A 25,233-nucleotide genomic window follows, 5' to 3' on the forward strand; every position below is an offset into this window, starting at 1 on the left:
TTCGCCGCGCCGGAAACATCTGAAACCAAACGGGCTAATGAAAGGTGGAGAGACGGGGTGACGGAAAAGCAAGGAAGATAAAAGGAAGAGATGAACTGAATACACTGGCGGTGTGATGTCACGTTCCCCTAGCAACAATCCCTTGGATACTAACCAAAGGTTTAATGAAAAAGATTAGGAACAAGGATGGAGCCCATTAAAAATACAAAAAACTGCGCTGTTATCGTGTTGCTTTTAGTGCTTCCATAATTAAGGATGCTGTGCTTATTACAATGTTTATTTTCATTTAAAATGTTCTAAATTAGGCAATATACTTTACTGAACAATTTTCCATTAGTCTCAGGAAATTCTCACAGATTCCTGAGAATAAAAAAAACAGATGCATGCATTTAGTTCCAGAATCACCATTACAGGATATTTGCAAGCATTAATTTCTTGCGCGTGCGGACGTCTCCATAATAAGAATTAAATCAGTCTTCTGTTTTTTTATCCATTCAATCGTGTTTATCCTGTTTACATATTCAGGACTATTGCCAAACCACAGTTGTACAGCACTGTTTAGCTTGTGGTGGCTACCCAGGACCAGGCTCAACAGAAACACATGGAAGGTTCCAGATTACTGCACTTCAGTTGATACTGTAATAAAGGGGAGATGAGCTTGGGTAATGCTGTGCGTTCATGGGTGTGGATTCTTAGTAAGAACCAAGTACATCCACTGATGTTTATCCAAACTGAAACCCTTCATTCTAAGACGGCCAACTGCCATCTCACAGCAAAAACGAAAGGGTCAGTGAATCTGTGCAGGACTGACTCAGGACTGAAATTTCACTTTGCCACCTGACGAAGGCCACTGATCCACCAAGCGAAACAAACAAATCTCCATTCAGACCAAGATGTTCAGAACACCAAATCCAGATGAGGCTTTGAGAAGCCAGCCACAAGAACGAGGACACGCGGGAATCAACCCAAATCTCCCGCAGTTCCCAGAGGAGCAGCTCCACCTCTAAGCAGCAAACATTTTAATGAAGAAGTTCTTACCGGTGAGCCGGCTCCTTTCAAATCGCCGACAGCAACGCCGATTAGTACTGCAAATAAATCAAACGGTGAAAAGGCAATGTTAGTAATGAGAAACAAAAAGCAGAGGCAAATAACACAAACGTTGCCAAACCTTGCAACGTGTCAACGACATACAAACAGATGTATAAACAGAAAATAAACAGATATTATGTGCGTTCAGAAAGACAGGAGCAATTCCTGGTACAAAGTATGTGCAAATCAAAGAGTCACATGTGCTTGAAAGATTAAATGCCACTGGGAACTAATGTTCCGGAAAAAATGTTCTGCAGAGAGGGGGCTTAAAGTTGCCATTGGGTATTCCGCTCTTCAATACCTTTCACTGTATTGGATTTTTCAGGCACTCTGAACCAGGCGTCTCTGAGCGTTTGTAATGAGAACACAGAGGGCTTCTCTCTACTTATATTGCCATTGATTCACAAGGTATGTGCGGCAGAGGTGTGTGGGGGGGCAGTGTTCCATCGGAGGATGCTACAGTAAGTCAATAAGCAGTTTTTAAATTGAATCTCAGTGTGACTCAGCCACTCGGCGCACAGTATGACAGATGCAGCGCTAAGTGTCGGCGGCTTCAAAACGCCATACCGACTGAAGTCGTATCCGTAACTGCTAAAACTGAGGACCAAGGGTTCAAATGTCCCTTTTAGCTTTTCCAAAGTAGGAAACGGTGACTAACGAAGCAGTAATAATCCAAAAGGGTTCCCGAACTTTTGCACAGGGCCCTTTTCATTTTTCTAAATTATAAAAAATTTAAATAAAAAGCAATCTTGCTTTAAACTTTCTAGAAAGGTCTCATGTTTAACTCTTTCAAGTCCCGAGCTTTCAATCCTGTACAGATTCATTGTAACAAACATTTAAACCAAGCCCAAATTTTTGCACCCCGTGGTAGGACCAGGCAGACAGTCATTCGACGTGCCGAAGCACACTCCACAGTCACAGCAGCTACTGTTATAAAACCACACATTTTTTCTCTTAAAATGCCAACACCAGAGATCGCGGGAAAGCCACCGCATTGGCATTGTCCAGCAGGATGTTATTGCTAACACCCAGGATGTGTCTAGTGCATAGCAGACTGAACAGACTCCCTAAGGATGAAAATCATTAAACAAAGGAGCCCCGTGAAAGAAGATGAAAGGAACTGGCAAATCCAACTGAGCAGCTTAAAGAGCAAGGATAGATGAGGGGGTGGGAATGGGATGAGGGAGATACAGAATCAAAGTCATTAAAGCGTGTTTTTGAGGGGACAGAGCGAGAGAGAGAGAGAGAGAGAGAGAGAGAGAGAGAGAGTGAGAGAGTGAGAGAGTGAGAGAGTGAGAGAGAGAGAGCTGAGGGTTAAGCAAAAGGGAATATTATGCATCCTGTGGTCCAGTACGTTCCGTTTACTGCACGTCTGCACCTGTGAAACTGCTCGCCCGGGCCAAATATACCCAGGCCTTTACTGGGATGTCAAAGCAATATGAAAAATAAAATAAATACTTAATATAATTTTTTTTCAATTCCAAACAATACAAACAATATCTATGGATAATTGGTCCAGTCGCTGGTTATGAAATACATCTCTGAAAAAGGTCACTCCTCTTTTACTACAAGTGTAAAATGGGTCAATTTGACCCACACCGCACATAAGGGTTAAGAGGGACATAAATCATGGCAGGCCAGCCAGTCCTCGGTGGCTCAGATATGGATGGTATTATGCATTTTTCAGTGGCCGGACAGATAGGCATTTTCCACAGCGTCTTCTCCGCCAGCAGACACAAAAGACACAAAAACTACGATTACGCAAATAATTATTCATACCCGTTAGCGGAGAAATCTATACCAAATGTTTGCAGGTTGTATGTGCTATAGGTAAACAAGGGGGAAGACATCTATAAGAGTTGATGATAATTACTTGATGTTGAGCCAATTTCCATGTATTTATTTATTGAAACGCACAGCTAAAAAAATCCTGAAAAGACATGAAAAGCTTCCAAACCTGTTATAAAGACCTTTATCGGATAGCTTACATACTGTACAGTAGATGTTCACTGATAACAGCAGCAAAGGAGACAACCGGTATTTTTTTGTCCAACGGACACCTCTAGTGGTTTTGCAAATCATGAGATGTCAGGAACAAGAGGAATACATTTCACCGGGAACTTTTCAATACAACAGACCGCTATGTGGAGCCGAATAACAAGGAGCTCTCGGGCCTATGAGAAAGGACTGCAGGACTACAAGCGTAGACTGGGAGAGAAGAGCAGGATAATGGGCTCCCAGGTGACTGTGAGCAAAGGTGCTAGGCCCAGCCCGATTGCCTTGACATGGCCGGTCGAAGCTGGCCCACATGATTACATCAGCAGCCAGCTACGACTTGAATTAGGAGTGGAACACAATGGTTTTCGTACTTCCCGGTGAGCTTACTGCTCGAGTTAGCTGTGGGTTTATGTTACATAAACGGAGCCTGGGTCGCTCAGTAGGAGGATACCAGCAACCACGTCTTCAATAAGAGACAGCTCTGTAGGCAATGGTTCCAAACTTCCTGGAGATCTATTGTCCCATCCTGTAGGTTTTCAGTTCAACCCTAATTAGGCCATAATCTGATTGCGCTAATTAGTAGCCCAATGAGATCTCTAGTTGTTGAATGAGATGTTCTTTCTTAAGGTTGGAGGGAAAACCTACAGGATGGTAGATCTCCAGAAACAGGGTTTGGAATCACTGTCATAGGATGAACATTAACTCTCCTGAATACAGTGTGGCTTGTAGTAAGGAAAATGCAATGCGTATAAGCAGGAATGTACAATGAACCCGTTCTAGCAAGCAGTACTATGGCTGCAAAGCAAAATCATGCTCATTGACATTCCCCGTTAATTAGACAGCAACCTTCAAACTGCTTCAGTGTAGGCAATTTCAGCATGAGTCAAGTCCATGTTTAATTAATTAATTAATTAAGATGAAGAATTATTTCAGTTATTCTTACTTAATCCAGGGTCTGAAAATAAATGCTGTTCATCTTGAAATACATCTAGTGTCACCAAAAAGAAATCCAGTGAGCAGCAGATCTGTGGGCAGAAATGCCTTGTTAATGAGAGACGTCAGAGGAGAAAGGCCAGACTGGTTGAAGCTGATAAGAAGGTGAAAGTAACACGCATAACCGTGTATTAGAACAGTGGTATGGGGAAGAGCATCTCTGAACACACAATGCGTCAAACCTCTAAGTGGATCAGCTACAGCAGCAGAAGTCTAAAAGTCTAATAAATGCCTAATAAAGTGCTCACTGAATGTATTTACACCATCCCATGCAATTTAAGGCTACCCCCTTTCATTTTTTTTATTAATTTGATTCAACATGTAATTTAATTCATAGATACAATCGAGAATAGATCTTGCTTGCCAGGATTATATTAATTGCCCTGGGGTGTCAGATATCCAAAATTTATGCACAGCACTTATGTCAATAGTCAGAAAAAGGGAGCAAATTGTATCCTTTAATAAAACCGAGAGCTTTATAATTTTGTTGCTGTAACAGTGATTTACATAAGTGATATGTAGTAGCAGGACAGGGAAATGTTTGTACCTAGCCAACTGTATGTTTACAGTATATGAGCTTACTGTGAGCAAGTTGGAGGGTATGTCTATTCTATTAACTGTCTGTATGGACAGTATGGCCTGGGGCAATTCATTAGTTATGAATAATGTACTATGGTAATATTCTTCAGAAATCATGACAGAAATACCCAATGCTGCAGTACTACTGAATTACAAGGACTGTACTTATTAAATACAGCGATAATGCAATGTTGTGGATATTATAATACTTCTATCTAGAGTATTTACAATATTGTCCTCATTTAAACAAGCTGCTCCCTAAAAGTATCAACTCAAACAACAACTGCATAATACCTTCACACAAACAGGTGAAAAAAACGAAACCTTGAAGAACAGTTGGCGATTGTACACTGCCAGCTGAGTCACTAAATTACAATTGGGCTTCTTCAGAACACAAGGTGAAAGGCAGATGGATTATGCAGAAACAGAGTGATTTCCCAAGCATGGAGACAGACTGCCATTACGTAGAGGGCCCCGAGTCTGCGGTACGCTGGAGAAGATTAAAAATGCAACATTTGGCTTAAAAACAGGCATCCTTCAGGAATACATCCAACTTCGCTCCTTACTCTGCTGCATCTGTCACAAACCTGACATCTTTCATGCGTGTCCCGGGAGGCGGGCTGAGAGAGACATGGAAAAAGTCATTTGTTGATGCTTGTGCACAGCCTGTAGTTTATTTTCACTCATCACAAGCGGGGCGGAGAGAACAGCTTGGCACCAGGCTCTAGAAAACTAGCCCAAAATCAATCAGTATTGTGGGTTTTCTGTGAAAGAAATGTCTTGGACTGAAGCAGACAGAGGGTTGCTTGGATTGGCCATTTTGGTAACTACTGGCAATGCCAGTAAGGCATATAATTTTTTTTTTAAAGGGAATTTCTGACACTGCTGCTTACTGATGCTTGCCTACTCTTTCCTTATGCGTGGTTCCTGACAGAATGCACAGAGGAATTACACCGGGAATGAGCGGGCATTAAATAATCGTGATCCACTGTATATACATGCTGCACTATTCCTTTTCTTTCAGTGGTAGACCAGCGAGGAGGAAGTGGAGCTCTGACTGCAGAGCTTGGGGAGCGACAGATTGGGATCATGGACTGGAGGGGGTGGGGGGGGGGGTTTGGGGGAGATTGTGATTCTCTCTTGGACCCTATCCAGTGACAGCGCCCCTGACAACCCCCCTCCCCCCTTGTTATGTAATGGGCTGCCTGCAGCGACCATTCGCTATGAAGCTGCTTGAAAACAATTAAGGCAAAACATTGCAGGGGAAGTGAAAAGCATTATTAAGAAATCGTGTTGCTACATACAATGGAAGCTTCTAAAATAACCCAAGGGAATTTTCCTGTTGTTTTATTATTTTGTGTTGACCTTTAGTTAATTCCAAATCATATGGACAGTTTATTACGCACTGCATCCAGAAAAGAGAGCCCACTGAAGAATATGTCTTGCAAAAACCGAAGACAAACAAGAACCAAATTTGGCACAGAGTGGAAACACTTGGCGCAGAATGACTCAATGTTCATTTTTAACCAGAGGCACAATGGAAATGCCGTTCATGGCCTTTACATATAGCTGTAATGTGTATTTACCATTTCCTCAAACACAGTAATGATTGAAACAGTTGTATTTCTGTAATAATTATGAAGGGATATAGAGCTAAATGTCAAACAAACGCTGGTAATTAAAAATGAGTCCCTAGCCTTTTCACAAGGAAAATCACGGGTAAATTAGCAGAGACATTAATGATTCATTTTTAATTATACTTTATAAAATTCAAGGGCATTGGAGAGAGCTCTGTTTCCAGGCATTGTGATAGAATATTGTTTATTTTCCCATCATCTTGAGATCTACCTTGACCCTTCTCAACAGAAGAGTCCTTAACAATAGTTTTTCGAAGTGCTGATATGGATTGTTCTTTTTTATTTTTTTTTACAAGCTTACATGGCTGAACTTCTAACTCCAGCACCAAAAGGATACCGAGAGCAGACCTTTTAAGACAAAAGGTTCTTTCACTGTCTCTCGGGTTCTGCCCATTAAATGCTCACATTCAGGACTACAATAAAAGCCTTATCAATACAATGTTCCTCAAGGTCTGAGCACTAATGAGACATTTTGGCTTTTAAAGCCCCGCTCACCCCCCGCCCACAACCCCCCTGCCGTTTGTCCGAAACCACATGAGGGGCGCTTCATATTTCACCTGCGACGGGAACCATTTCAGATATCCTGACTTGGCATACAGCCGCCCTGAGTGGCACCCGCCAATAAACCCTGAGCATCTGCAAAGGCTGCTGGGTAACCGCTCAGATTAAATCCGTCTCTCCTTAAAGAGGCGCTTCTCCCCCCCACCCTTTCAACTCAACAAATTACTTAATTGAATACACTCTCATATAATTCTTCAGACATATTAAGTTGGCAGATGTAATGTCTCCTTGACCACGGGAAAAGGATTTCTACTCTGGCTTATGGGCATTTGGCTACCACGGTACCAGGGCAGCACAGTACTCTAACTCCGTTGGGAGAGATATACTGGCTGTGATGTGCAGGGAGATTCTGATATTCAGCTCAAGTTTCTGTCCATATTATTATTAGATCTTAATTTCACAGAATATGTAAAATGATGTACTCTGTCCCATTTAACATGGCTTGTTATGTTCTATCTGAAGAGGGCAGGCTGAGTAACCGTGTGAGTCAGACACTAATATATCACAGGCCGGGGGGGCAATCTTCAACTCCCACAGGCTGGGGGCCTATCAACTCCCACAGACCGGGGGCCAATCTTCAACTCCTACAGGCCTGAAGCAAAAAGCAGAAAGAGAGTATGCAGCTGGACACTGGGAAACTAACTTTTACTTTTCTACCTAATGAGGCGGCTGTCCGTGATATTGACAAACACACAGTTCCACAGCCTCTCTTAAGAGGGCAAATTGAGCTCTTTTTTTTTTTTTTTGTACGGGGTTGACTGTCGGCAGAAGTACTCTTTCTGCAGAAATAAAGTGCTTTATAATTGGACCAAGTGTGATGTGTTCTCCTGACTGGATTGCCTCCGTCTATTACAAGACAAGATTGTTTTTTCTCTCCTTTTCAACCCTACACATGCATGCATAGGATGTTTTCCCAAATACCCCCCTCGGCCCCTCAAAGTCTCATCAGATTAAAATGCAAAGAGACTCCCATCGCAAAACCCTTGACAACAAAAAAAAATAAAAAAATAAAAATAAAAAAAATAAATACAAAAAATAAAAAAATAAAATAATAAAAACACCTGTTCTACCAGACCTGGCTCTTTGAGAAACTACAGTAATGAAAATAGACATGAAGCTTAGACATGGTAACAGACGAAGAGCAAAATGTGCCAGCAGGCAGCGTGCAGGAGAATGACAGAGTCAGGCACCTGTTCTGTATTCTTCTCCCTTCACCGAATCTGAATTTTAAAAGATTTCAGAGACGAAAAATTTTAGATAACAAGCCCGTCTGGACGGGGGGTTTCATCCTGACACACGGAAGCAGGGACCCCGGGCGTGTGCAACATGAAGTCAGATAGCGCGTGTGATGGCACCGCAGGCAGAGTTAAGGTCCTGTTTCTAACCAACAGCAGGACAGTCATTTGTATTTCAGCTGCAGGTCTGCTGCTACAGAGAGCTGGCACAGCCCCTACGCTCTGCCCTGCAGTGGGGGCTTCAAATCCCGTATGTCCACCCAGGCTGGAGCATTAAGACTCATTTATTTCACACCTAATAAAACTGGAAGGTGTGAGGGGGGAGGGGGGGGGGGGGGGGGGGGAGAAGACAGTAATCTGGGACAAGCACAGGACTGATCTGTGCTCAAACGCTGATCTGTGTGACTCACACAGTTTCCTTCTGGGATTTTGTAGGATAGAAAGCTTTTGTAGGATAAATTCAAATGGGGGGGCGGGGGGCGGGGGGCGGGAGGAGAGAACTAAACAGGCAGTCCCAATGAGGTTGAATGTGCCCGGTTAGTGAGTACCCTGCGTTCACATGCGGCGTGGTGCCTCCTCAGGAGATCCGTCTCCAGGATTCCTCCGCGCACAAAGCACGGCTGACTTCCCCGTGGCTCAGTCCCAGGCAAATCCCAGCGCTGCTTCCGACTGATAAGCAGGCGTGAGCCGAGAGGTTTTCCCACTGCCAGAGGGATTTGTACACCGTCGCCGGGAACGACGCACAGACGCACCCCGCGAACGCGGCACCACTACAGCAGCGGTGCCGGAAGAACGTTTCATTTATTCATTTTCGTACATTTTACACTTTAAATTAGCCCCTCCTCCCCTACCCCCCGAGGAATTTACACAATTATTTATCACATGATGAGGACAAGTGACATTCGCTATTAAAGAGAGGCTTCAATTTAAACCCAGCGTTCATTTTTCGATCCTGTGTGAATATCAGTGGGTGCTCTCTCCTGGAGATTGTTGGCCATTTGGGGCAATGGAAGGGGAAAGATATCTGCTACAGCAGGGATTTTACAGCAACATCTTCACTCACACGGACACGGCACACTTTTGAGGCACTCCCTCCTCTGCTAATTATAAATAATAAGGAGGGAGCCGCAAGTGTGACACTCTCACAAAACACAGAGTGGAGTGTGACTGCGAATGCCTCTCAGGACAAAATGAGACTGAAGCAAATTTGTACAGCTTTTAGAAAACCTAGTCAAGTGTTGTTGCAGTGAAAGTAGGTCAATGTCACCAGCAATTAATACAAAAGCTAATACCAGGCGAAAGAATGCAATTTAAGCCAGGTTCTCCATCTAATGCTGAAGCAGGCATCAGATCTTGTTCTTGATTAAAAAGACAGGAGCTTCTCACCTACAATGGATTTTTTATTTTTTTTGTCTGTCTGTTGCACTGACAAGGGGCTACTCCACAGAGGCTTGGTAAGTGGCAAATTGATTGAAGGTTTTGTCCTGTGTAAATGCTATTCATTTCTTTAATCACTTTAACTTGTATCTTCACTGTCCCGGTCACAAAGGTGTCTTTTTCACATAAAATAAAACACAGAAATCTGGAACATTGTATTCACAAATATGCTACAAATAGATATGAATAATTATGATGACATTTTTCCATTGTACACATTTGTATTAACATTCTTTTCTGTTTCCTTGGATACTATGCACCTTAGAGGAGCCTTAATCAGGGGTTGTGCCTTTTAATTGGACTGTGAGAAGGAACCATTAAAGTAGCTTTTGTGACAAGTACTGACATATCAATGATATCCTTTCCGGAACTGACAGTAATAAGAAAAATATAGGCTTAAGTACTTTTTGCCAGGTTCCTGCTCTATTTGTGGACGTTTTTCCACCTGTTTTTCTCACCTAATCTCATTTTTATTTCAATACATTTTAAGTTGCGGAGTATGACAGCAGCTATTTAGTTTCAAATGGTTATGATATTGATGCATGTTAGTTAAATCATGATGTATTCATACGATATTAATAGCGGAAGCGCTGTGCTGAATTCACAAGCACCTTCACACAAACTGAGAAAAATCTCAGATCTCCATAATACACTGTTGAAATATTCAATAAACGCATGATATTTCACAAAATTTGCACCATGGAGTCATGTTTTCAACACATGAGGTGTAGGCTAGGTATGTCCAGACCACAGCTTGCCACCATTTTCCCCCAGAGGAAAACCTGAGAACATTTTTTCTAAAGGTAATGGCCATCTTTTCTTTAGAGTACAAAATGGAGCATGAGTGACAGTACAGAACATTTTTTCTTTCAAAATAGATTACAGCTCTTTCCTATTCCAATCAATGCAGTGGCAGTGTGGCAGAGTGGTGAATGAGGCTAATGTAAAAGCCAAAGTGTGCAGGTTCAAGTGATGTTGAACTTTTTGCTCTGAATTGTTCAGCACCCATGCCCAAAACACACTATGGGGAATCAATTATATTCACTATACTTATATAACACTTTTATATGACTAAGGATTTGTTTATAGAAAGATTTTTATAATAATAATTTATTTCACAAAATTAACATTGTTAAAGTATATATTTTTTATTCCCAGCCCCCCTCGCAAGGATACTACGGATTCACCTTTAGTGGTTTTTTAAGATGGATTTTGTGGGGAGGGGGGCGGGTGGCTGTTTGACCATTCCTCCAAGCAGACTGTGAAGACTCTTCCGTCTGAGCATGTGGATTGCTCTCATGACTTCAAAACCACACATTTCCAATCAGTTCATGTATTTTTGGAATCGCTGATATCCAGAAAGACACAGTTTTGCCCAAAATATCTTTGTGTCCTTGCAGCAGTTCATGTTTTCATTGACCTTAGCAAGGTCTTAGAATCAGGTTGCATTAGAAGAACGGTGCTTATAGCATGTAAAACACACTAACGCTGAAATATGGTTGTTATGGGGTGGTTAGTGTCTGGGAGTCCTGAGGCAGGGTGGAATCACACACTCAAGTGAGAATAAAGACATTCTGACCAAACCTGGTTTCCATCTCCCGCCTCCCGGCCTAGTCTATACATGAAGGATCGCAGGGTCTTCAGCTTCACGACAGATCCAGACACGTTATTCCCCGCTGTTGCAATAACAGTCTGGTTTAAAACTTGTAAAACTTGCATTGAACTAAGTTCCGCCCGGAACAGCTGGTCCAGTTTGAGGACCTTGGTGTGAAATATCGGCCGCAGTCCGGCTTCTTCAATCTCTTTTAAAAATGTTTTAAAACTTCAATCAAACTCCCAAGCCTCATTTTACTGAGCCTACAGAGATTAGACGTAAGTAACTGTGTGCATAAAGGTTTTCGGTGACATTAATCCTAATGGCAAGGTAGATAGCCTTCTTTTGAGATGGATAAGTGCTATGAGGATTTCCACTTGCCTTTGGAAAAGCCATTGGCAACAGCAAGATAACACTCGGCAGCTAAAACGTAAAGTCCTGAACATAGGACGCAATGTGCAATGAAAGGAGTTTGATGATAACCTGCAACATCTAAATACATTGCATGTTGCTCATGGTAGGTACTGATTTATTTTTCAGATGACTATGAGGAATACCATTAACTTTAAAATGACTAACATAAACAAATGCATCCAAAAATGAATGCTCTTCTGAGAAGCCTTATCTAATTTATTATTTCCATTAAAAAACACTTTCTTCCAGAAAATAACCTGTAACCCGTTTAAGCAGTACAAAAATATTATTTTTTTCATATTCAAATAAAAAAAAAAAACAGTTTTCACCTCAGATTACTGTGACCACACTGGACATGAGCATGAAATCACATAAAATGGCTATTTAATGTTTGAGCTCGTGCCTCTTGTTTTGAAGAAATTAACATTACCCCTCTCTCCCCCGTATATGAACAAATTATTTTATAAAAATGTATTCACAGGCGTGGTTTAGTTCCAGCAGACTTGGCGAAGGGTTACTCTACCATTCCATCTGTGTTCAGTTATTGCAAGTTTAACATGAGCCATGCTGCTTATACACTGAAACTGAAGCTATGGTTATATCTGACTATGAAACAGCAGTTTCAGCAATGGTGCTGTATTGTACTTATCTGAACCTGAATTTACAGACAAGCAAAGTGGCAAATTGGAGGCTGAGAGGTAAAAGAGAACATCTACTGTTAATATTTGAGGACAGCTGGCCACAATTTTTTGTCAATCTGGGTTGTCTCAACATAGTCGGTGAAAGTCTTGTGTGACAATCAAACAAGAATGAACCATGAACAATGAATCGCCATTATTCCGCATTTTTCACATTAACTGCCAAACAAGCACTGCTGTGTTGCACCGTCTGTATGATTTACTAATAACAAGGGGCCAATTACTTAAGCCAATTTTTCGAAATGAAGGTGAAATCGCCCAAAATGCTTTTGTTGGAGAGGGAGGGATAATGCCAACTGATTGGGGGCCAGGTTTAGCGATCCAGGTTGCCAGTACAGCAGGGAAGCCCTGTATAGTACATCATACTGTCACAATGGTAAATATAAACACTATATTCTGTGCTATTGCTGTTTTGGCTTGTTACTTGCCCATTTTGTCAATTAACAGTGTTTTGACAATATTTGAAAATCACTGGCAGTTTGGAGACAATTCAGGAGTGGTATCTGGAGAGCATGAGATAGCTGGAGTAAAGGCAAACACGATTTTACCACACATCGTAGTCACAGACTGGTTCCCTTTGTTAGTGATTTATTTGCACTTAAATGTGCTGCATTCATGGTACATTTTTTATGGGCTGGAATTGTAAATAGAGATCTGGTCCAAATGAAATGTGACCAGCCCTCTCTAGCAGTCACAATGCAATTGTTTTAAGTTGAATCATGGTGCACTTGCATCAATGTCAGACGGTGACAAACCAAACTGAATTTCAATTTGAAGCAGTCCAATGACCCAAGGTGGTAAGTCTCTCCCCGTAAGACTAGTCTGTGGCCTGGAACTAGTCTTGACGCTCATCCCATGTCACAGAGCACATTATTTTTAATGTGGTATAACGCTTGCTTATTGTTACTGTTTAAGCCCAGTGTCATTTACACAGATAATGAGATTACCCACCACACCACACCGTCTTCTGCATCGTGCAGAATACACACTGCAATTAAGTTGAGGAGTCGAAGACGAGGTAAAGGATGAACTGAATGATTAGAAGACATTACAGTCTGAGGGGACACAGCGGGTGAGGCATAAAATGGAAGCAACTTAGAGTAGCCTAACAAAAGTCATCTTCTGCATACCATTGTAAAGCTCTGTACATGTAATTTCCACAGGCTGAAAGGACAGATTTTCTCATACATAAGAAAGCAGACTGACACGAGTCCTATACCAAGCTCTTTGGAAAGCCTGCTGTCACAGCTAAATCCTACTTTATTGCCATACAATGAATATTTTAAGTTCAGCGGTCGGTTGGATGACTATATTGTCTGTTTACTCAGACTCAGAATTAGCTCCTTGCTTTCATATTTAATGGGACACATGTTTGACGCTCTGTTTGCCTTCCAATAGCCCTCCAAAAAAAAAGCCAATTAGCAATACAGGATAAAACCAGCCATTGCTTTTTATGTTCTAGATAGAAATAAAACACCATATTCTTTTTACCATAGAGGAAAATGGGAAATGTTACCATTACCCATGCATAATTGTTCAAATAACAGGATTGTGAAGTCCTTCTAAAGTACAGTGAAAAAAAATTTTGTTTGTTTTTTTATATAACATTTAAATAATTTAAGGGATATGAAGGCTCAAATGTGTGAGGAAATACTTGCATATGACAACCACATTGCCTTGAAGACCAGGAGGCGCAGAACTGACATTTTCTTTTTTACTTGAGATTATATTTATAAAGATAGCAATTAAAGATCCCAGTGGAGATAATAGGGTAGAACTGCAAAAAAGATTTTCTGCCTTAAAGCCATATTCTGGTGCCGTTTTATTGGGATGTAAAGATAAACTGCATGCACCCATGCCCGAGAATGATAAATTCAAGGGACACAGCAAGCTGGCAAGGTAGTAAGCCAGATCTTCAGTACATTACTTCAACAGATATGAAAGAGAATCAATTAAATTGGAAAACACATTTCCCTCAAGCAGTCCATGTGCCTATGCGTGTAAAAAAATATCCAACCCATTAATTACTCAGGTTTGCTTGCATCATTCACACAACACCTTGACATTTATGGACGCGATAACTTTAATATGTATGCAAAGCAACAAATCAGTTAAAGTATGTGGCTAAAACTGATTCATACTCACAGGTGTCGTTTTAATAAAGGCATTGTGTAACAAATGAAAAGTTATTTCGCCCTCATTATTAAACAAACGTTGTCTAATTTTGCTACAGGTTTGGCAAAATAACATGGGCTATTGGTGTGGAATTATCGGAAATATTAAACGCAATGAGAAAATTTCAGAAGCTATTCATTTCAGAAACTATACAACAGAGCCGAGGACGCTTAACAACCACCTTGCACCTCTTGCGCCAGCAAACCAAATGTAGCCTACTAGACGTTTCCCCAAAAAATGTTCATGATTGACACACCGCAGCCCCTTTCCCCAAGCCACACACTCGTAGTTGTCGCCGCCAGTCCAGCGGAGACATTTTTGGTGGAAGCTATAGTCTACTAGGAAAACTCGCCAGCAACTAGGCTACTTTCTCCTTTTAAACGTTTTCCGCTGCATGCGAGTTGGCACGAAGTAGTTCAGCAAACTTCTTATTAAAATACATAGCTGTTGAACTCGTTTAAAACTTTGATGAAGCTTGCGCACTTCATTGATTTAGCTAAAGAAAAATACTAGTCTATGGTACAAACTCTATGCTACGGTCTCATTTTCAAACGCAATCAACCGACTAAGTCGGTTTCGACTACATTATATTGCTTTTAACATCGCATCTCTGCTTTTGAGACTTTCTTTGCTTTCTCTTCTGTCAAGAAAGTATTAAACTACACCCGCTGATCTGTCATCACATTGTAATTTACATAATTTTGAGTTGGCACTCAAACAAGCATTACAGACTATCGAGAAAATGGTAACTGAATCATCACTTACAGCATGACGTGAAAATGACCAAAGACGCCACTTTGTTTCCAAGATAAGAGTAAATAAGCAGCATTGCAGGATCTTGCAACACAAGTAGCGCGCTGAATCGCCAGCTTCCGAAGAGATTGTGTCGGCAGTGTTTTGCGGAATGTTTTCACGAACCCACCGACTCCAACTGAGTACTGAATGTGGCTATCTCCATTTTGCCAGAAATGGTACATGCGCGCACTCATGTGGTGAAACAGGGTAAAATCTTTCATCAAGACTGGAGCAAGTTGGCTAGCAAATTGTAGCGTTGCTGAAAACGGACAGCAATGGCTAACGAATTAACAACACTGTACTTAGTTAGCATTACCCAGTTCACATTCAGATTATCTAAAAAAAAATAAAAAAATAAAAAAATAGCCTCCGCCAACTAAAGGTTGCTAACTAGCAAGTCGTGTGTCGTTGTGTCTGGAGCTTTTACAAGTTATTTAGCAATGTATGTGTGCTAGTCTAGCTAGATGCATTTGAACCCGCATGTTTCCAATGCGAACGGAGAAGCAAATATAGCTGTGTTATTTTAAATGGAAAACAGTGCGTCGCTCACAAAAACAAAACAACTTGCTAAAGTGACTTCCGCGCTATTTTTCTCGGCTCAAGTGGAGTTTGGTATTTGGGCTGCTAGCTTGCCAGCTAGCATAGCAACACGAAATTGCAGCATTGTCGGCGGATTGGTTAACGCATATAACCTCCACGACACACCCACAGCCGTCTTCCGCCATGACTCAGTTCCAGTCCATTTTCCAATGTCAGTATAAACAAAAAACAAACAACAAATCACCTGCAAAAGGTTTAGTCAATACCAGCTACATGATTCACATACATTACAAAGAGATATGCATTGAATGTGCGCCGACTAGCTCCAAGTTCGATGCACCGTTGCCTGTCATTCTGTTGCCGAAGCAACAACGGAGACAGCCAGACTCCCTCCTTCACCCTGCCCAGAAAGATCTGGAAAGTGGAAGATAATTCATCGCGCACTTCCAGCTTGCAATTGCTGTAAAGAGGGAGAACTTTCTGGAAAGTTTGCAAACTATATATAGGCTAGCTAACTTAGACAGCTAGTTCGCCACCCTGGTTGTCAACAACCTGGAAAAACGAAGGTGTAACGTTTTAACGCTAGGCATACAAGATTTGCTCGTCGCTCTCTGGTTCACAGTGACAGTTGAATGGGAAGCATACTCTGAACATGTCAGTTGTAGGATTTGATGTCGGATTTCAGAACTGCTATATTGCTGTCGCCAGAGGAGGAGGAATTGAAACGGTGACAAATGAATTCACAGACAGATGCACACCGTAAGTAACCTAGCTAGCTAGCTATAACTAGCCGTAGTGTTGATGTTTTCATTATTTATTTATATTATTTTTATTATTTAGTTCACAGATAAATAATTCGAATAATTTAACACGATTTATCAATTCAGTTGTTCAACATGAGTGGATGGCAAATGCCATACCAAATAGGATACATAGAAGATGGCTAAGGTTGTGTTAGCTAGCCTTGATATAATTTGGTTATCTGGAATCCGTGGTTACACAATGGATGCAAGATCTCTTAGCTAATTGCCAATAAGCGTACATAGTTACTGACTGACGGTAACAATAATGCTAATAGGAAGTTCTGTGCAATCTAGCTAACATTAGTTGGCTAATTTAATTGCATTGCATTGTTAACATTACGTCCTTGCCCAATTGAGGATGGAGCTAGCTAGCTAATTGCTTTTATGGACAGCAAGCTTATGTTGGTAACATATTAGGAAAATTAGTTCTAACGTTTATTTAAGTGAACATAAATAAACAACCTGATGAAATAAGATGCATCCACGTTACGTTAACGTTATGATGTTAACGTTGAATAACAAAAGCATGTAGCCTACATAAGTTACTTTTGAGAACAGACGTTTTTGTAATTAATTCTATTAGCTATTAGAGATGATGGAAACGTGTTTGGCTTTGTGCCAACATTAATTATATGCGTTTGACGAACGGTTTCCTTCTAGGTTTTGATAGGTTCCAGGTCAGCTGACCCCTTTTTACTATCTTTATATTTTTACAAATATCATTGATTGTTCTTCATTTTATATTATTTTATACAGAGCTGTTGTGTCATTTGGGCAAAAAAACAGAACCATTGGCAATGCTGCAAAAAATCAGGTAAGCATGTGAACTCCATGTTGCGTGGTTTCAACATAAAAATAGTTTCAGAAATAGAGTTTAAATTTGGACTATTTTGACAGGCTTAAATTGTACATTTAGCAAAATTAGGATCTTAATTTTCAGTTAAACCATTCTTCACTAATTTCTGTGGTCATTTTGTAGCTCATATCCCATGCCAAGAACACGGTGTTCAACTTCAAGAGGTTACATGGCAGATCATTCCAAGATCCTGTGGTTCAAAGTGAGAGGGCCAACCTGCCATATGACCTGGGACCCACAGAGGATGACTGTGTTGGAGCCAAGGTAGGAAACGTTGGCTTTTGGCCAAACTGACTCACTATTCACCAATCCCAAATCCCTATCTAGTGAATGTCTTTATAGTGCGTTAATGAATGTTAATTAATGTTAATGTCAACTATAAGACATTAGGGCCTAATGTCTTATAGTTGACGTTAATGTTAATGATTAGGCTGTAGTGTTTTAGCTAGCTAACAAACAGTGCCACTTACTGGACGAACAAGGATTATTGAATAATGAATACAGTATATTTGGTTATATTAGGGTAGTTGTACTTTATTATAATGCTCAATGGAAATGTATTTTTCCTCAACGTGGCAAAACCCAGAAGAGCTCCTGGACTGCGCTATCGTCGGTCACAGCATAAAATGAGAATGAAAAAATATTTCAGTATAATAAAGTTATGGAAAATGCTGGTCGCAAAGCATTGTGGTTTGTATTGACCTTTCTAGTAACCACGGTTGTTCACTAGATTTTATGTTGCATTGTGGGATATTTCTAGTGCCCTCAAAATATGATGACACTAGAACAAGATGGCTGACGGCCAATGTAGTTTACTATTTAGTGAATAGTGAATCATTTCGGACACAGCCCCTGTGTTTAATGACAGATCTTTCTAGCACACTGAGAGTCAACATTCAGGAAGGGCTACAACAAAAGTTTTGAAGTTTGTGTGTGTCTCTATAAGTGTTCATTTTTTATTTGGTAGCATTCAGCTATTAATGCAGAATATACTCAGTGGGGACATTGCCATTTGAATAAATGAGAATGGGCACCTTTTCAATGTGGCTGATGGTAATGTAGCTAAACTTGTCATGCAAAAATACTTTTATCTAATGGTTAAACAGTAAATGAAGACATTTATTCTAACGTTTATTATAACAAGTTTTATGACTACTTTTCCTGTCTCCTATGTGTTCAGGTGCTGTACATGGATGAAGAGCACCTTTTTAGCACAGAGCAAGTCACTGCCATGCTTCTGACCAAGATGAAGGAGATTGCTGAAGCACATCTTCAGAAGAAAGTGCACGACTGTGTCATCTCTGTAAGTGTGGATCTTCAGAAAACCTACATGGGGCACTAAAGTTCAGACGATCTAATCAGTGGAAAAAGTGGGTGCAGTTGATCAGCTTTACTGCTCATGTGCCAAGAAATTTGGCAGCCTGTATATGGCTGGGCGAGATTATATTTTTCTATTTTGTTTGAAATTTTAAAACAGAATCTGGAATTCAACTTTGTGTTTGGCTGCTGCTGCGTTTCTTTCTTCTTCTTTTGCTATACCTATGTTCTTTCATGTATAGATTCCGTCATTCTTCACTGATGCAGAAAGGAGGTCTGTGTTGGCGGCTGCCCAGATTGCTGGCCTGAACTGCCTCAGGCTAATGAACGAAACTACAGCAGGTATGAAGTAATGAGATGACAAGCTTATTTCTTATACAGTTCTGCCTTTGTTTCCTGCAGAAACAAACATTATTATATTTCTTGCTTTTTCCCCCACCCATTTAGTCGCCTTGAATTATGGAATATACAAACAGGACCTCCCACCCCAAGAGGAGAAGCCAAAGACTGTGGTTTTTGTTGATATGGGCCACTCTGCATTTCAAGTGTCTGCCTGTGCATTCAGCAAGGGAAAAGTAAAGGTGAGCGAATGCCCAATAATCATTCCGCATTGGGACGTGTCAGAATTAGTCTTGAATTTATGCTCCCTGTCTGCCACAGATGCTAGCCACAGCCTTTGATCCTTACTTGGGCGGTAGGGACTTTGATCAGAGAGTGGTGGATTACTTCTGCGCCGACTTCAAGTCGAGGTACAGGCTGGACGTGAAATCTCGCGCGCGAGCCCTCCTGCGTCTCCGGCAGGAGTGCGAGAAGCTGAAGAAGCTGATGAGCAGCAACTCCACCGACATCCCCCTCAACATCGAGTGCTTCATGGACGACAAGGACGTGTCCGGGAAGATGAATAGGTGGGCGTGGCTCGCGGCTGCCGTGAACATTAATTGAAGCTCCTCACCCGTATCTACGTGATTTTTAGCATTGCACTGCTGCCACACGATTGGCTGATTTAGATAATCGCATGAATAAGTGGGTGTACAGGTGTTCCTAATGAAGTGCTCAGTGAGTGTACGGGTAGACCTGGGTCGAAGTATGTAATTGTTTTGCATTCAAATGCTTTGCTGTGCTCGACACCCGACAAGCTCAGTAACGCGTTGAAAAGTATCCGAATCCAAAACAATGACTGATTAGACCAAGGTCTGGGTACAGGCTCTGGCTGACCCCCAGCTCGTCCGCAGGGCCCAGTTTGAAGAGCTGTGCGTGGACCTGATCGAGCGGGTGTCGGTCCCCCTGGTGGCAGTGATGGAGCAGGCTCTGCTGCAGCCCCAGGACATTAGCGCTGTGGAGATTGTGGGCGGTGCGACCCGAATCCCTGCCGTCAAATCACAGATCTCCAAGTTCTTTGGGAAGGAGGTCAGCACCACGCTGAATGCAGATGAAGCTGTAGCCAGAGGCTGTGCTCTGCAGGTATTGTATGCTCACAAAAAACACGTTTTGTAGTTATTCTTGTCATGGTTAAAAGGTTGAAAAAAACCCCCCAAAAAAACCCAATACAGATTTTTTATATATTTGGCTAAGTTGCGTCATGTTTTACTTGAGATCGTATTAATGTAGTTGTGTTGTGCTTTTGTATTGTATAGAATTTCATGCTGTAATCTCTGCTTGCTCCTCCCTTGGCCAGGGCTCCCTTGTGAAAGAGAACCATCTCAACGGGACTCACCTGGTTAAATAAAGGAGAAATAAATAAAATAAATGTCGTCCTTTCTTTCACTCTCCACAGTGTGCCATTCTGTCCCCTGCGTTCAAAGTGCGGGAGTTCTCCATTACTGATGTCCTGCCATTCCCGCTGACTCTCGCCTGGAGCACGGAAGCAGATGAAGGAAATGGGTATGATTACCACGGCGACCAGTGCTGTTCCAATGAGTTGGCAGGAAAGGGTTTAGGATCTTTTGGGATTCCTGGGTGCATCTGTTTGTTTTGCTCCATTTCTTATGCCTTATTTGTACACTCCCTGCACAATGAAGATCTTTGCACAGCAGAGAATGCATGTGATTTTTTTTATTTTTTTTCCTGCAGATGCCATGAACTCTTCTGCAAGAATCATGCATTTCCATTCTCCAAAGTCATGACATTCTACCGGAAGAATCCTTTTACACTCGAGGCCTCTTATACAGACCCGACTTCCTTGCCTTACCCACAAGCCAAGATCGGTAAGGGTCACTCAAAACACGACCCGGTGTCGTTTCTCCACTTCTCTTTCTTGTCCCCCACTTCCCCATCAAGTCTCTTCACAGAGAATGTAGTTCATTATTTCTCTCTCTTGTTGAATCCCTCTTCCAGGTGAATTCGCGGTGCAGAAGGTCTCCCCTCAGGAGGACGGTGAGCGCTCCAAGGTGAAGGTGAAAGTGCACGTGGACACGCACGGGGTCCTTGGCGTGTCCTCCGTCACCATGGTGCACAAGCTGAAGGTGGAGGAGAAGGCCGTAGCCACTGAAGACACGCCAGAGGAGACCAACACTCAAACCAGCGTGGACAACCCCGATGCCCAGGTGAGCTGCCTTGCAAATGAGTCCATTCATTAATAAATACATAAATTGCTTAGCCTGTTTGTTTGTTTGAAAATATATTGTCCAATCACCCTGGGACTGTGATTCCAGGACGAGATACAAGATGGTGAGGTCCAAGGCTGGGTTGACACTGGAAAGCAGGCGGCTCCACAGCGCCCCCCTGTGGATGGGGGAGGACAGAACAATCCACTGAGCGTATGTGAGAGGAGTACATCTCTGAACTGTGTGTGTGTGTGTGTGTGTGTGTGTTGTTGTCCTGTCCATAAACAGGATGTAAAGCATCATTTCTTGGTTTGTTGTTTTCCTGTGCACAGGGGAATAATAATGCAGACCTGAATACCCACCATCCACCAGATGCCAAGAAACCCAAGATGAAGGTCATGCACATCAGCCTGCCCGTTGAGGCCAGACTAGTACAGCAGCTGGGAAAGGAACGACTGCACAACTACAGAGAGCTGGAGGTACCGTAGCACAGAACACCACGTGGGCTGCTGTACACGCCACAATCTGCTAATCACCTTAGGCCCTGTTTCACAACGCTGGATTATTGAGTTAACTGGATAACTGCGCTGAGTAAAACCTGGAACCCTCCCAAATATGCAAACATGGACTGAAGCAAAGAGACGTTTCAAGGTATTACTCTGGCACAGTTTTCCTGCTAACTCCCTAATCCCGCTTCGTGACATGCCTTCCTGTCCTCCCCCGCACGCGGGATCTTGTCGTCGCCATCTCTGTATTTATCGACGCGGTACCGTTTTTTGTGTTTGTGGCTGAATGCAGATGGCAGTCATTTCTTGTTTCTGTGACAGGTTAAGATGATCACACAAGACAGGCTGGAGAAGGAGCGGAGCGATGCCAAAAATGAGCTGGAGGAGTATGTTTACTACTTCAGACACCAGCTGGAAGGGCCGTATCAGATGTTCCTGGGTGCAGAGGTACGATTGGCTGTCGCAGATAATATTTACTTCTGAATAGAAAATCATATTTCCAAAGAAACAGTTATGTAACCGGTTTCTCAGATGTAACCGGCATGTCATGATACAGTGCCTGTCAGTACATTGTCCAGTTTGTTTTCTTCCTGTTGGGACTTGTACAGTAACCCATAAATGCTTTTTTTATATGACTTTGTGCTTTTGTTTGCCAGACCGGTTTGTTTGCCTTGTTTTTGTACTGCATATTACTGCTGTATAAAGGGAGTTGACAGATGGGTTCAGATATCAAATATGCTCTTTCTGAAATACAGAACATATTTCTTTCATTACACATAAGTGCCTAATGCTTACATATGTCAGGATCAAGACAAGTTCTCGGAGCTCCTGACCAAGACTGAGAACTGGCTTTATGATGAAGGAGATGACCAGGATAAAGAAGTGTATCTGGACAAGCTGGAACAAATCCAGGTATTTATCCCCATTCAACGACTTTGTGTTACCAGTGTCACTGTAAAAAAACGTCTCCTGTTACTGTTTAAAGTAAACTGCTGCCGCCACTAGCAGCCCTTCCTCACATGCTGGATTGGGGTGCTGGGCCTTGGGATATATTCATATAAACAAATTGGATTGGTCCGCAATCCCGCATTGTGACAATTGCCAATGCTCTGAGGAAGATCCGAGTCGAAACGCGTCAGCATCGTAGTTATCGCTGCGTAATAAATACAGCTGCATATATTTGGGTGGTGGATCTTTTTTGTAGGAGTTGCAAACAAATCTACATGTCGTCTGTTGCCGGTAATTTGAAAATGTGGTTAATTTCAATTGATCCATAGCACTGAATGCTCTCCCCGTCAAGCAGTATCCCAGTTTGTCAAGGTTTTGTCAACATTGGTACTACATTGCAGCAACATTGTGAGAACGTTTTGTAGTATCTGGGATCTGGGCATGGGCACTCCAGCTGACTATGAGGTCTCGTGAACTTCAAGAGCCCTCCGTGCGTAATTAAAAACCCTGCGTTGTTGCCTGGTTTCTGCCGCAGAGGCTGGGCATGCCTGTGCAGGAGAGATACCAGGAGGCCGAATGGAGGCCCAAGTTGTTTGAGGAGCTCAAAGCCAAAATTCAGACGTACGTGATGATCATGGAGGACTACAACAACAAGGTGAGGCCATCGACTGGACAGATCTAGCCTGTCCTATTAATTAGGTAACTGCAGTGCACTTGGGTTGAAGGTGTGTGAAGCATGCTTTTAGATTTGGACAGCCTTTACATTTTGGAACACGCTGATACGGCTGTGTATTCCGGCATTTTACTCTGCTCAACACCAGGTGTTCTTCACCACCTGATTTCACTACTGATTTCACCTCCTCGAATAGGGAAGGAAGCTCATTAGTGAAATCAGGTGGTGTGGCGCATGGTTGGAGCAAATACCTGCAGACACCGTGGCCCGCAGGACCTGATGTTGAGTAGCCCTGCCCAAGGCGATGGCCTATGTGGCATAGTGTGGATCTGAACCCATGACCCGGGTCGCACCACGCCGTGCCGATGCCCTCGTACCCTGCTGCGTGTCCTCCCGGTTGTCCTGTCCGTAAGCGTAAGTCCTCATCTTTCGTTCTCCAGGATGAGAGTTACATGCACATAGACCCAGGGGACATGGAGAAGGTGAGGAGCTGTGTGCAGGACATGCAGGAGTGGGTGACCACCACCAGCTCTGCCCAGGACCGCCTGCGCCCAGACCAGGACCCCGCGGTCCACAGCTCCCAAATCAGGGAGAAGCTACAGGTGAGGGAGGAGCGGGGGAAATGGTGCAGTGCACCCTGGGTAAAGTGGACTGGGGACATGGGGCCTGACTGATGAGGACCATTAGCATGTGCAAAACCTTTAGCATGCACAAACCCAGTAATTATTTGTTTTGCGGTTTTGTGGCAAGTGCTCATGCTAAAGATATGAACCGTACTGTCCTCTAGGGTCCTCTTCACACTTGTTCCTGTGTTTGATCTGCACTTTGTTGTGCATCGCTCTGGATAAGAGCTTCTGCTAAATGCTTTGTAACGGAATATAAAGGTGTACAAACACAAACACACTACAGGCAGCGCTTGATTTGATTTCCAGCGGCTCCTCCCATCGCATTCTATTTAAGGGTAAAGAGGTGAGGCAGTTTGGACGCGGTGTTGCTGCCCAGTGCCGATAGAACAACAAAGACACACGTGCTCATTAATATGAATCTGCTATTTGCTGCTAGGAGCTGAGGAATGTGTGTGAGCTGGTGGTGACCAAGCCCAGGCCGAGAGTGGACTCCCCAGCAGAGGAGTCCGCTCCGACGGGGGGGACGGACCACGGCAAGCAGGCCGAGGAAGTGACTCTGGAGCACGAGACGGGATTACAGAACAATGAAATGTGCGCGTCCTGCATGGAGGACGATTAGAGCCAGAATTGGCTGTGACAATCTGTCGAGTTAAAAGAAGCAAAAATTACACAATGTCATTTATACCAAGCACACTATATTCTGCACCAGTGCCGTCACTTTGGCCCTGACACGGATCTGTATGTCCTGTGTGTCACAGCAAGAAAGCCACATTGTTTTGTTTTTTTTGGTTTTTTGTTCATCAGTGGACTTTAATGTTGGTTTGTTTCCTGTTCTTCTTGATTTTTCTTAGTGTATTTATTCCGGGTTATGGGTTCATGTATTATTATTTTTATATTTTTCTGTTAATTAATGGGTTTTTCTTTCTTTGTATGTATGTATGTATATTCAGGTTCAGACATCTTCTGTGTTTTTACATGATTTTTGCTGATGCTGTGTCTGAACAATTTGCCAATGGAAAAAAATTGTGAGCAGTAAAGTTTGTCTTGCTTGCTATTTCAGGGAAGGTTAAACCAGAGGACACAATTCACTAGAAAGTAAGAATAAGAATCATAAGAATTTAAATGTTGACTTTAAATGTATTTGCTACTGTACACAAGTGAATAGTTAGCTGTGAATAAAATTATACCAGGGTGAAGTGCTGAATGCAATACGTAA

General features: G+C 42.4%; 2 protein-coding genes across 2 annotated transcripts in view; one reads left to right on the forward strand and one right to left on the reverse strand.

Moving 5' to 3' along the window:
• The window catches only part of b3glcta (beta 3-glucosyltransferase a), a 75,696-nt gene extending 60,172 nt beyond the window's left edge, over positions 1-15,524 (reverse strand). The window contains exons 1-2 of the mRNA XM_061217008.1: positions 15,176-15,524; positions 1,039-1,085 (exon numbers count right to left, since the gene is read on the reverse strand). Coding sequence (XP_061072992.1) covers positions 1,039-1,085; positions 15,176-15,239 — 111 coding nt within the window. The 5' untranslated portion in view covers positions 15,240-15,524. The remainder of the gene's footprint in view (positions 1-1,038; positions 1,086-15,175) is intronic.
• Positions 15,525-15,945: 421 nt separating this feature from the next.
• hsph1 (heat shock 105/110 protein 1) lies at positions 15,946-25,226 on the forward strand. The gene is made up of 18 exons (XM_061217005.1): positions 15,946-16,504; positions 17,305-17,362; positions 17,528-17,668; positions 18,585-18,707; positions 18,964-19,063; positions 19,169-19,302; positions 19,382-19,626; positions 19,954-20,182; positions 20,496-20,602; positions 20,792-20,925; positions 21,056-21,264; positions 21,373-21,477; positions 21,597-21,743; positions 22,092-22,217; positions 22,575-22,682; positions 23,254-23,373; positions 23,832-23,993; positions 24,454-25,226. The coding sequence occupies exons 1-18, from the start codon at positions 16,398-16,400 to the stop codon at positions 24,634-24,636; spliced, it is 2,538 nt and encodes an 845-aa protein (XP_061072989.1). The 5' UTR covers positions 15,946-16,397; the 3' UTR covers positions 24,637-25,226.
• Positions 25,227-25,233: the final 7 nt, after the last annotated feature.

The sequence above is a fragment of the Conger conger genome, chromosome 13 (genome assembly GCF_963514075.1).
Source record: "Conger conger chromosome 13, fConCon1.1, whole genome shotgun sequence".
Classification (NCBI taxonomy): domain Eukaryota; kingdom Metazoa; phylum Chordata; class Actinopteri; order Anguilliformes; family Congridae; genus Conger; species Conger conger.

Excerpts from the sequence above, each read along its gene's own strand:
- hsph1 (XM_061217005.1), top strand. The coding sequence starts at position 16,398 with ATGTCAGTTGTAGGATTTGATGTCGGATTTCAGAACTGCTATATTGCT. Across the intron at positions 20,183-20,495 it reads CCAGAGGCTGTGCTCTGCAG|TGTGCCATTCTGTCCCCTGC; the intron begins GTATTGTATGCT and ends CACTCTCCACAG. Across the intron at positions 22,683-23,253 it reads ACAAGCTGGAACAAATCCAG|AGGCTGGGCATGCCTGTGCA; the intron begins GTATTTATCCCC and ends TTTCTGCCGCAG.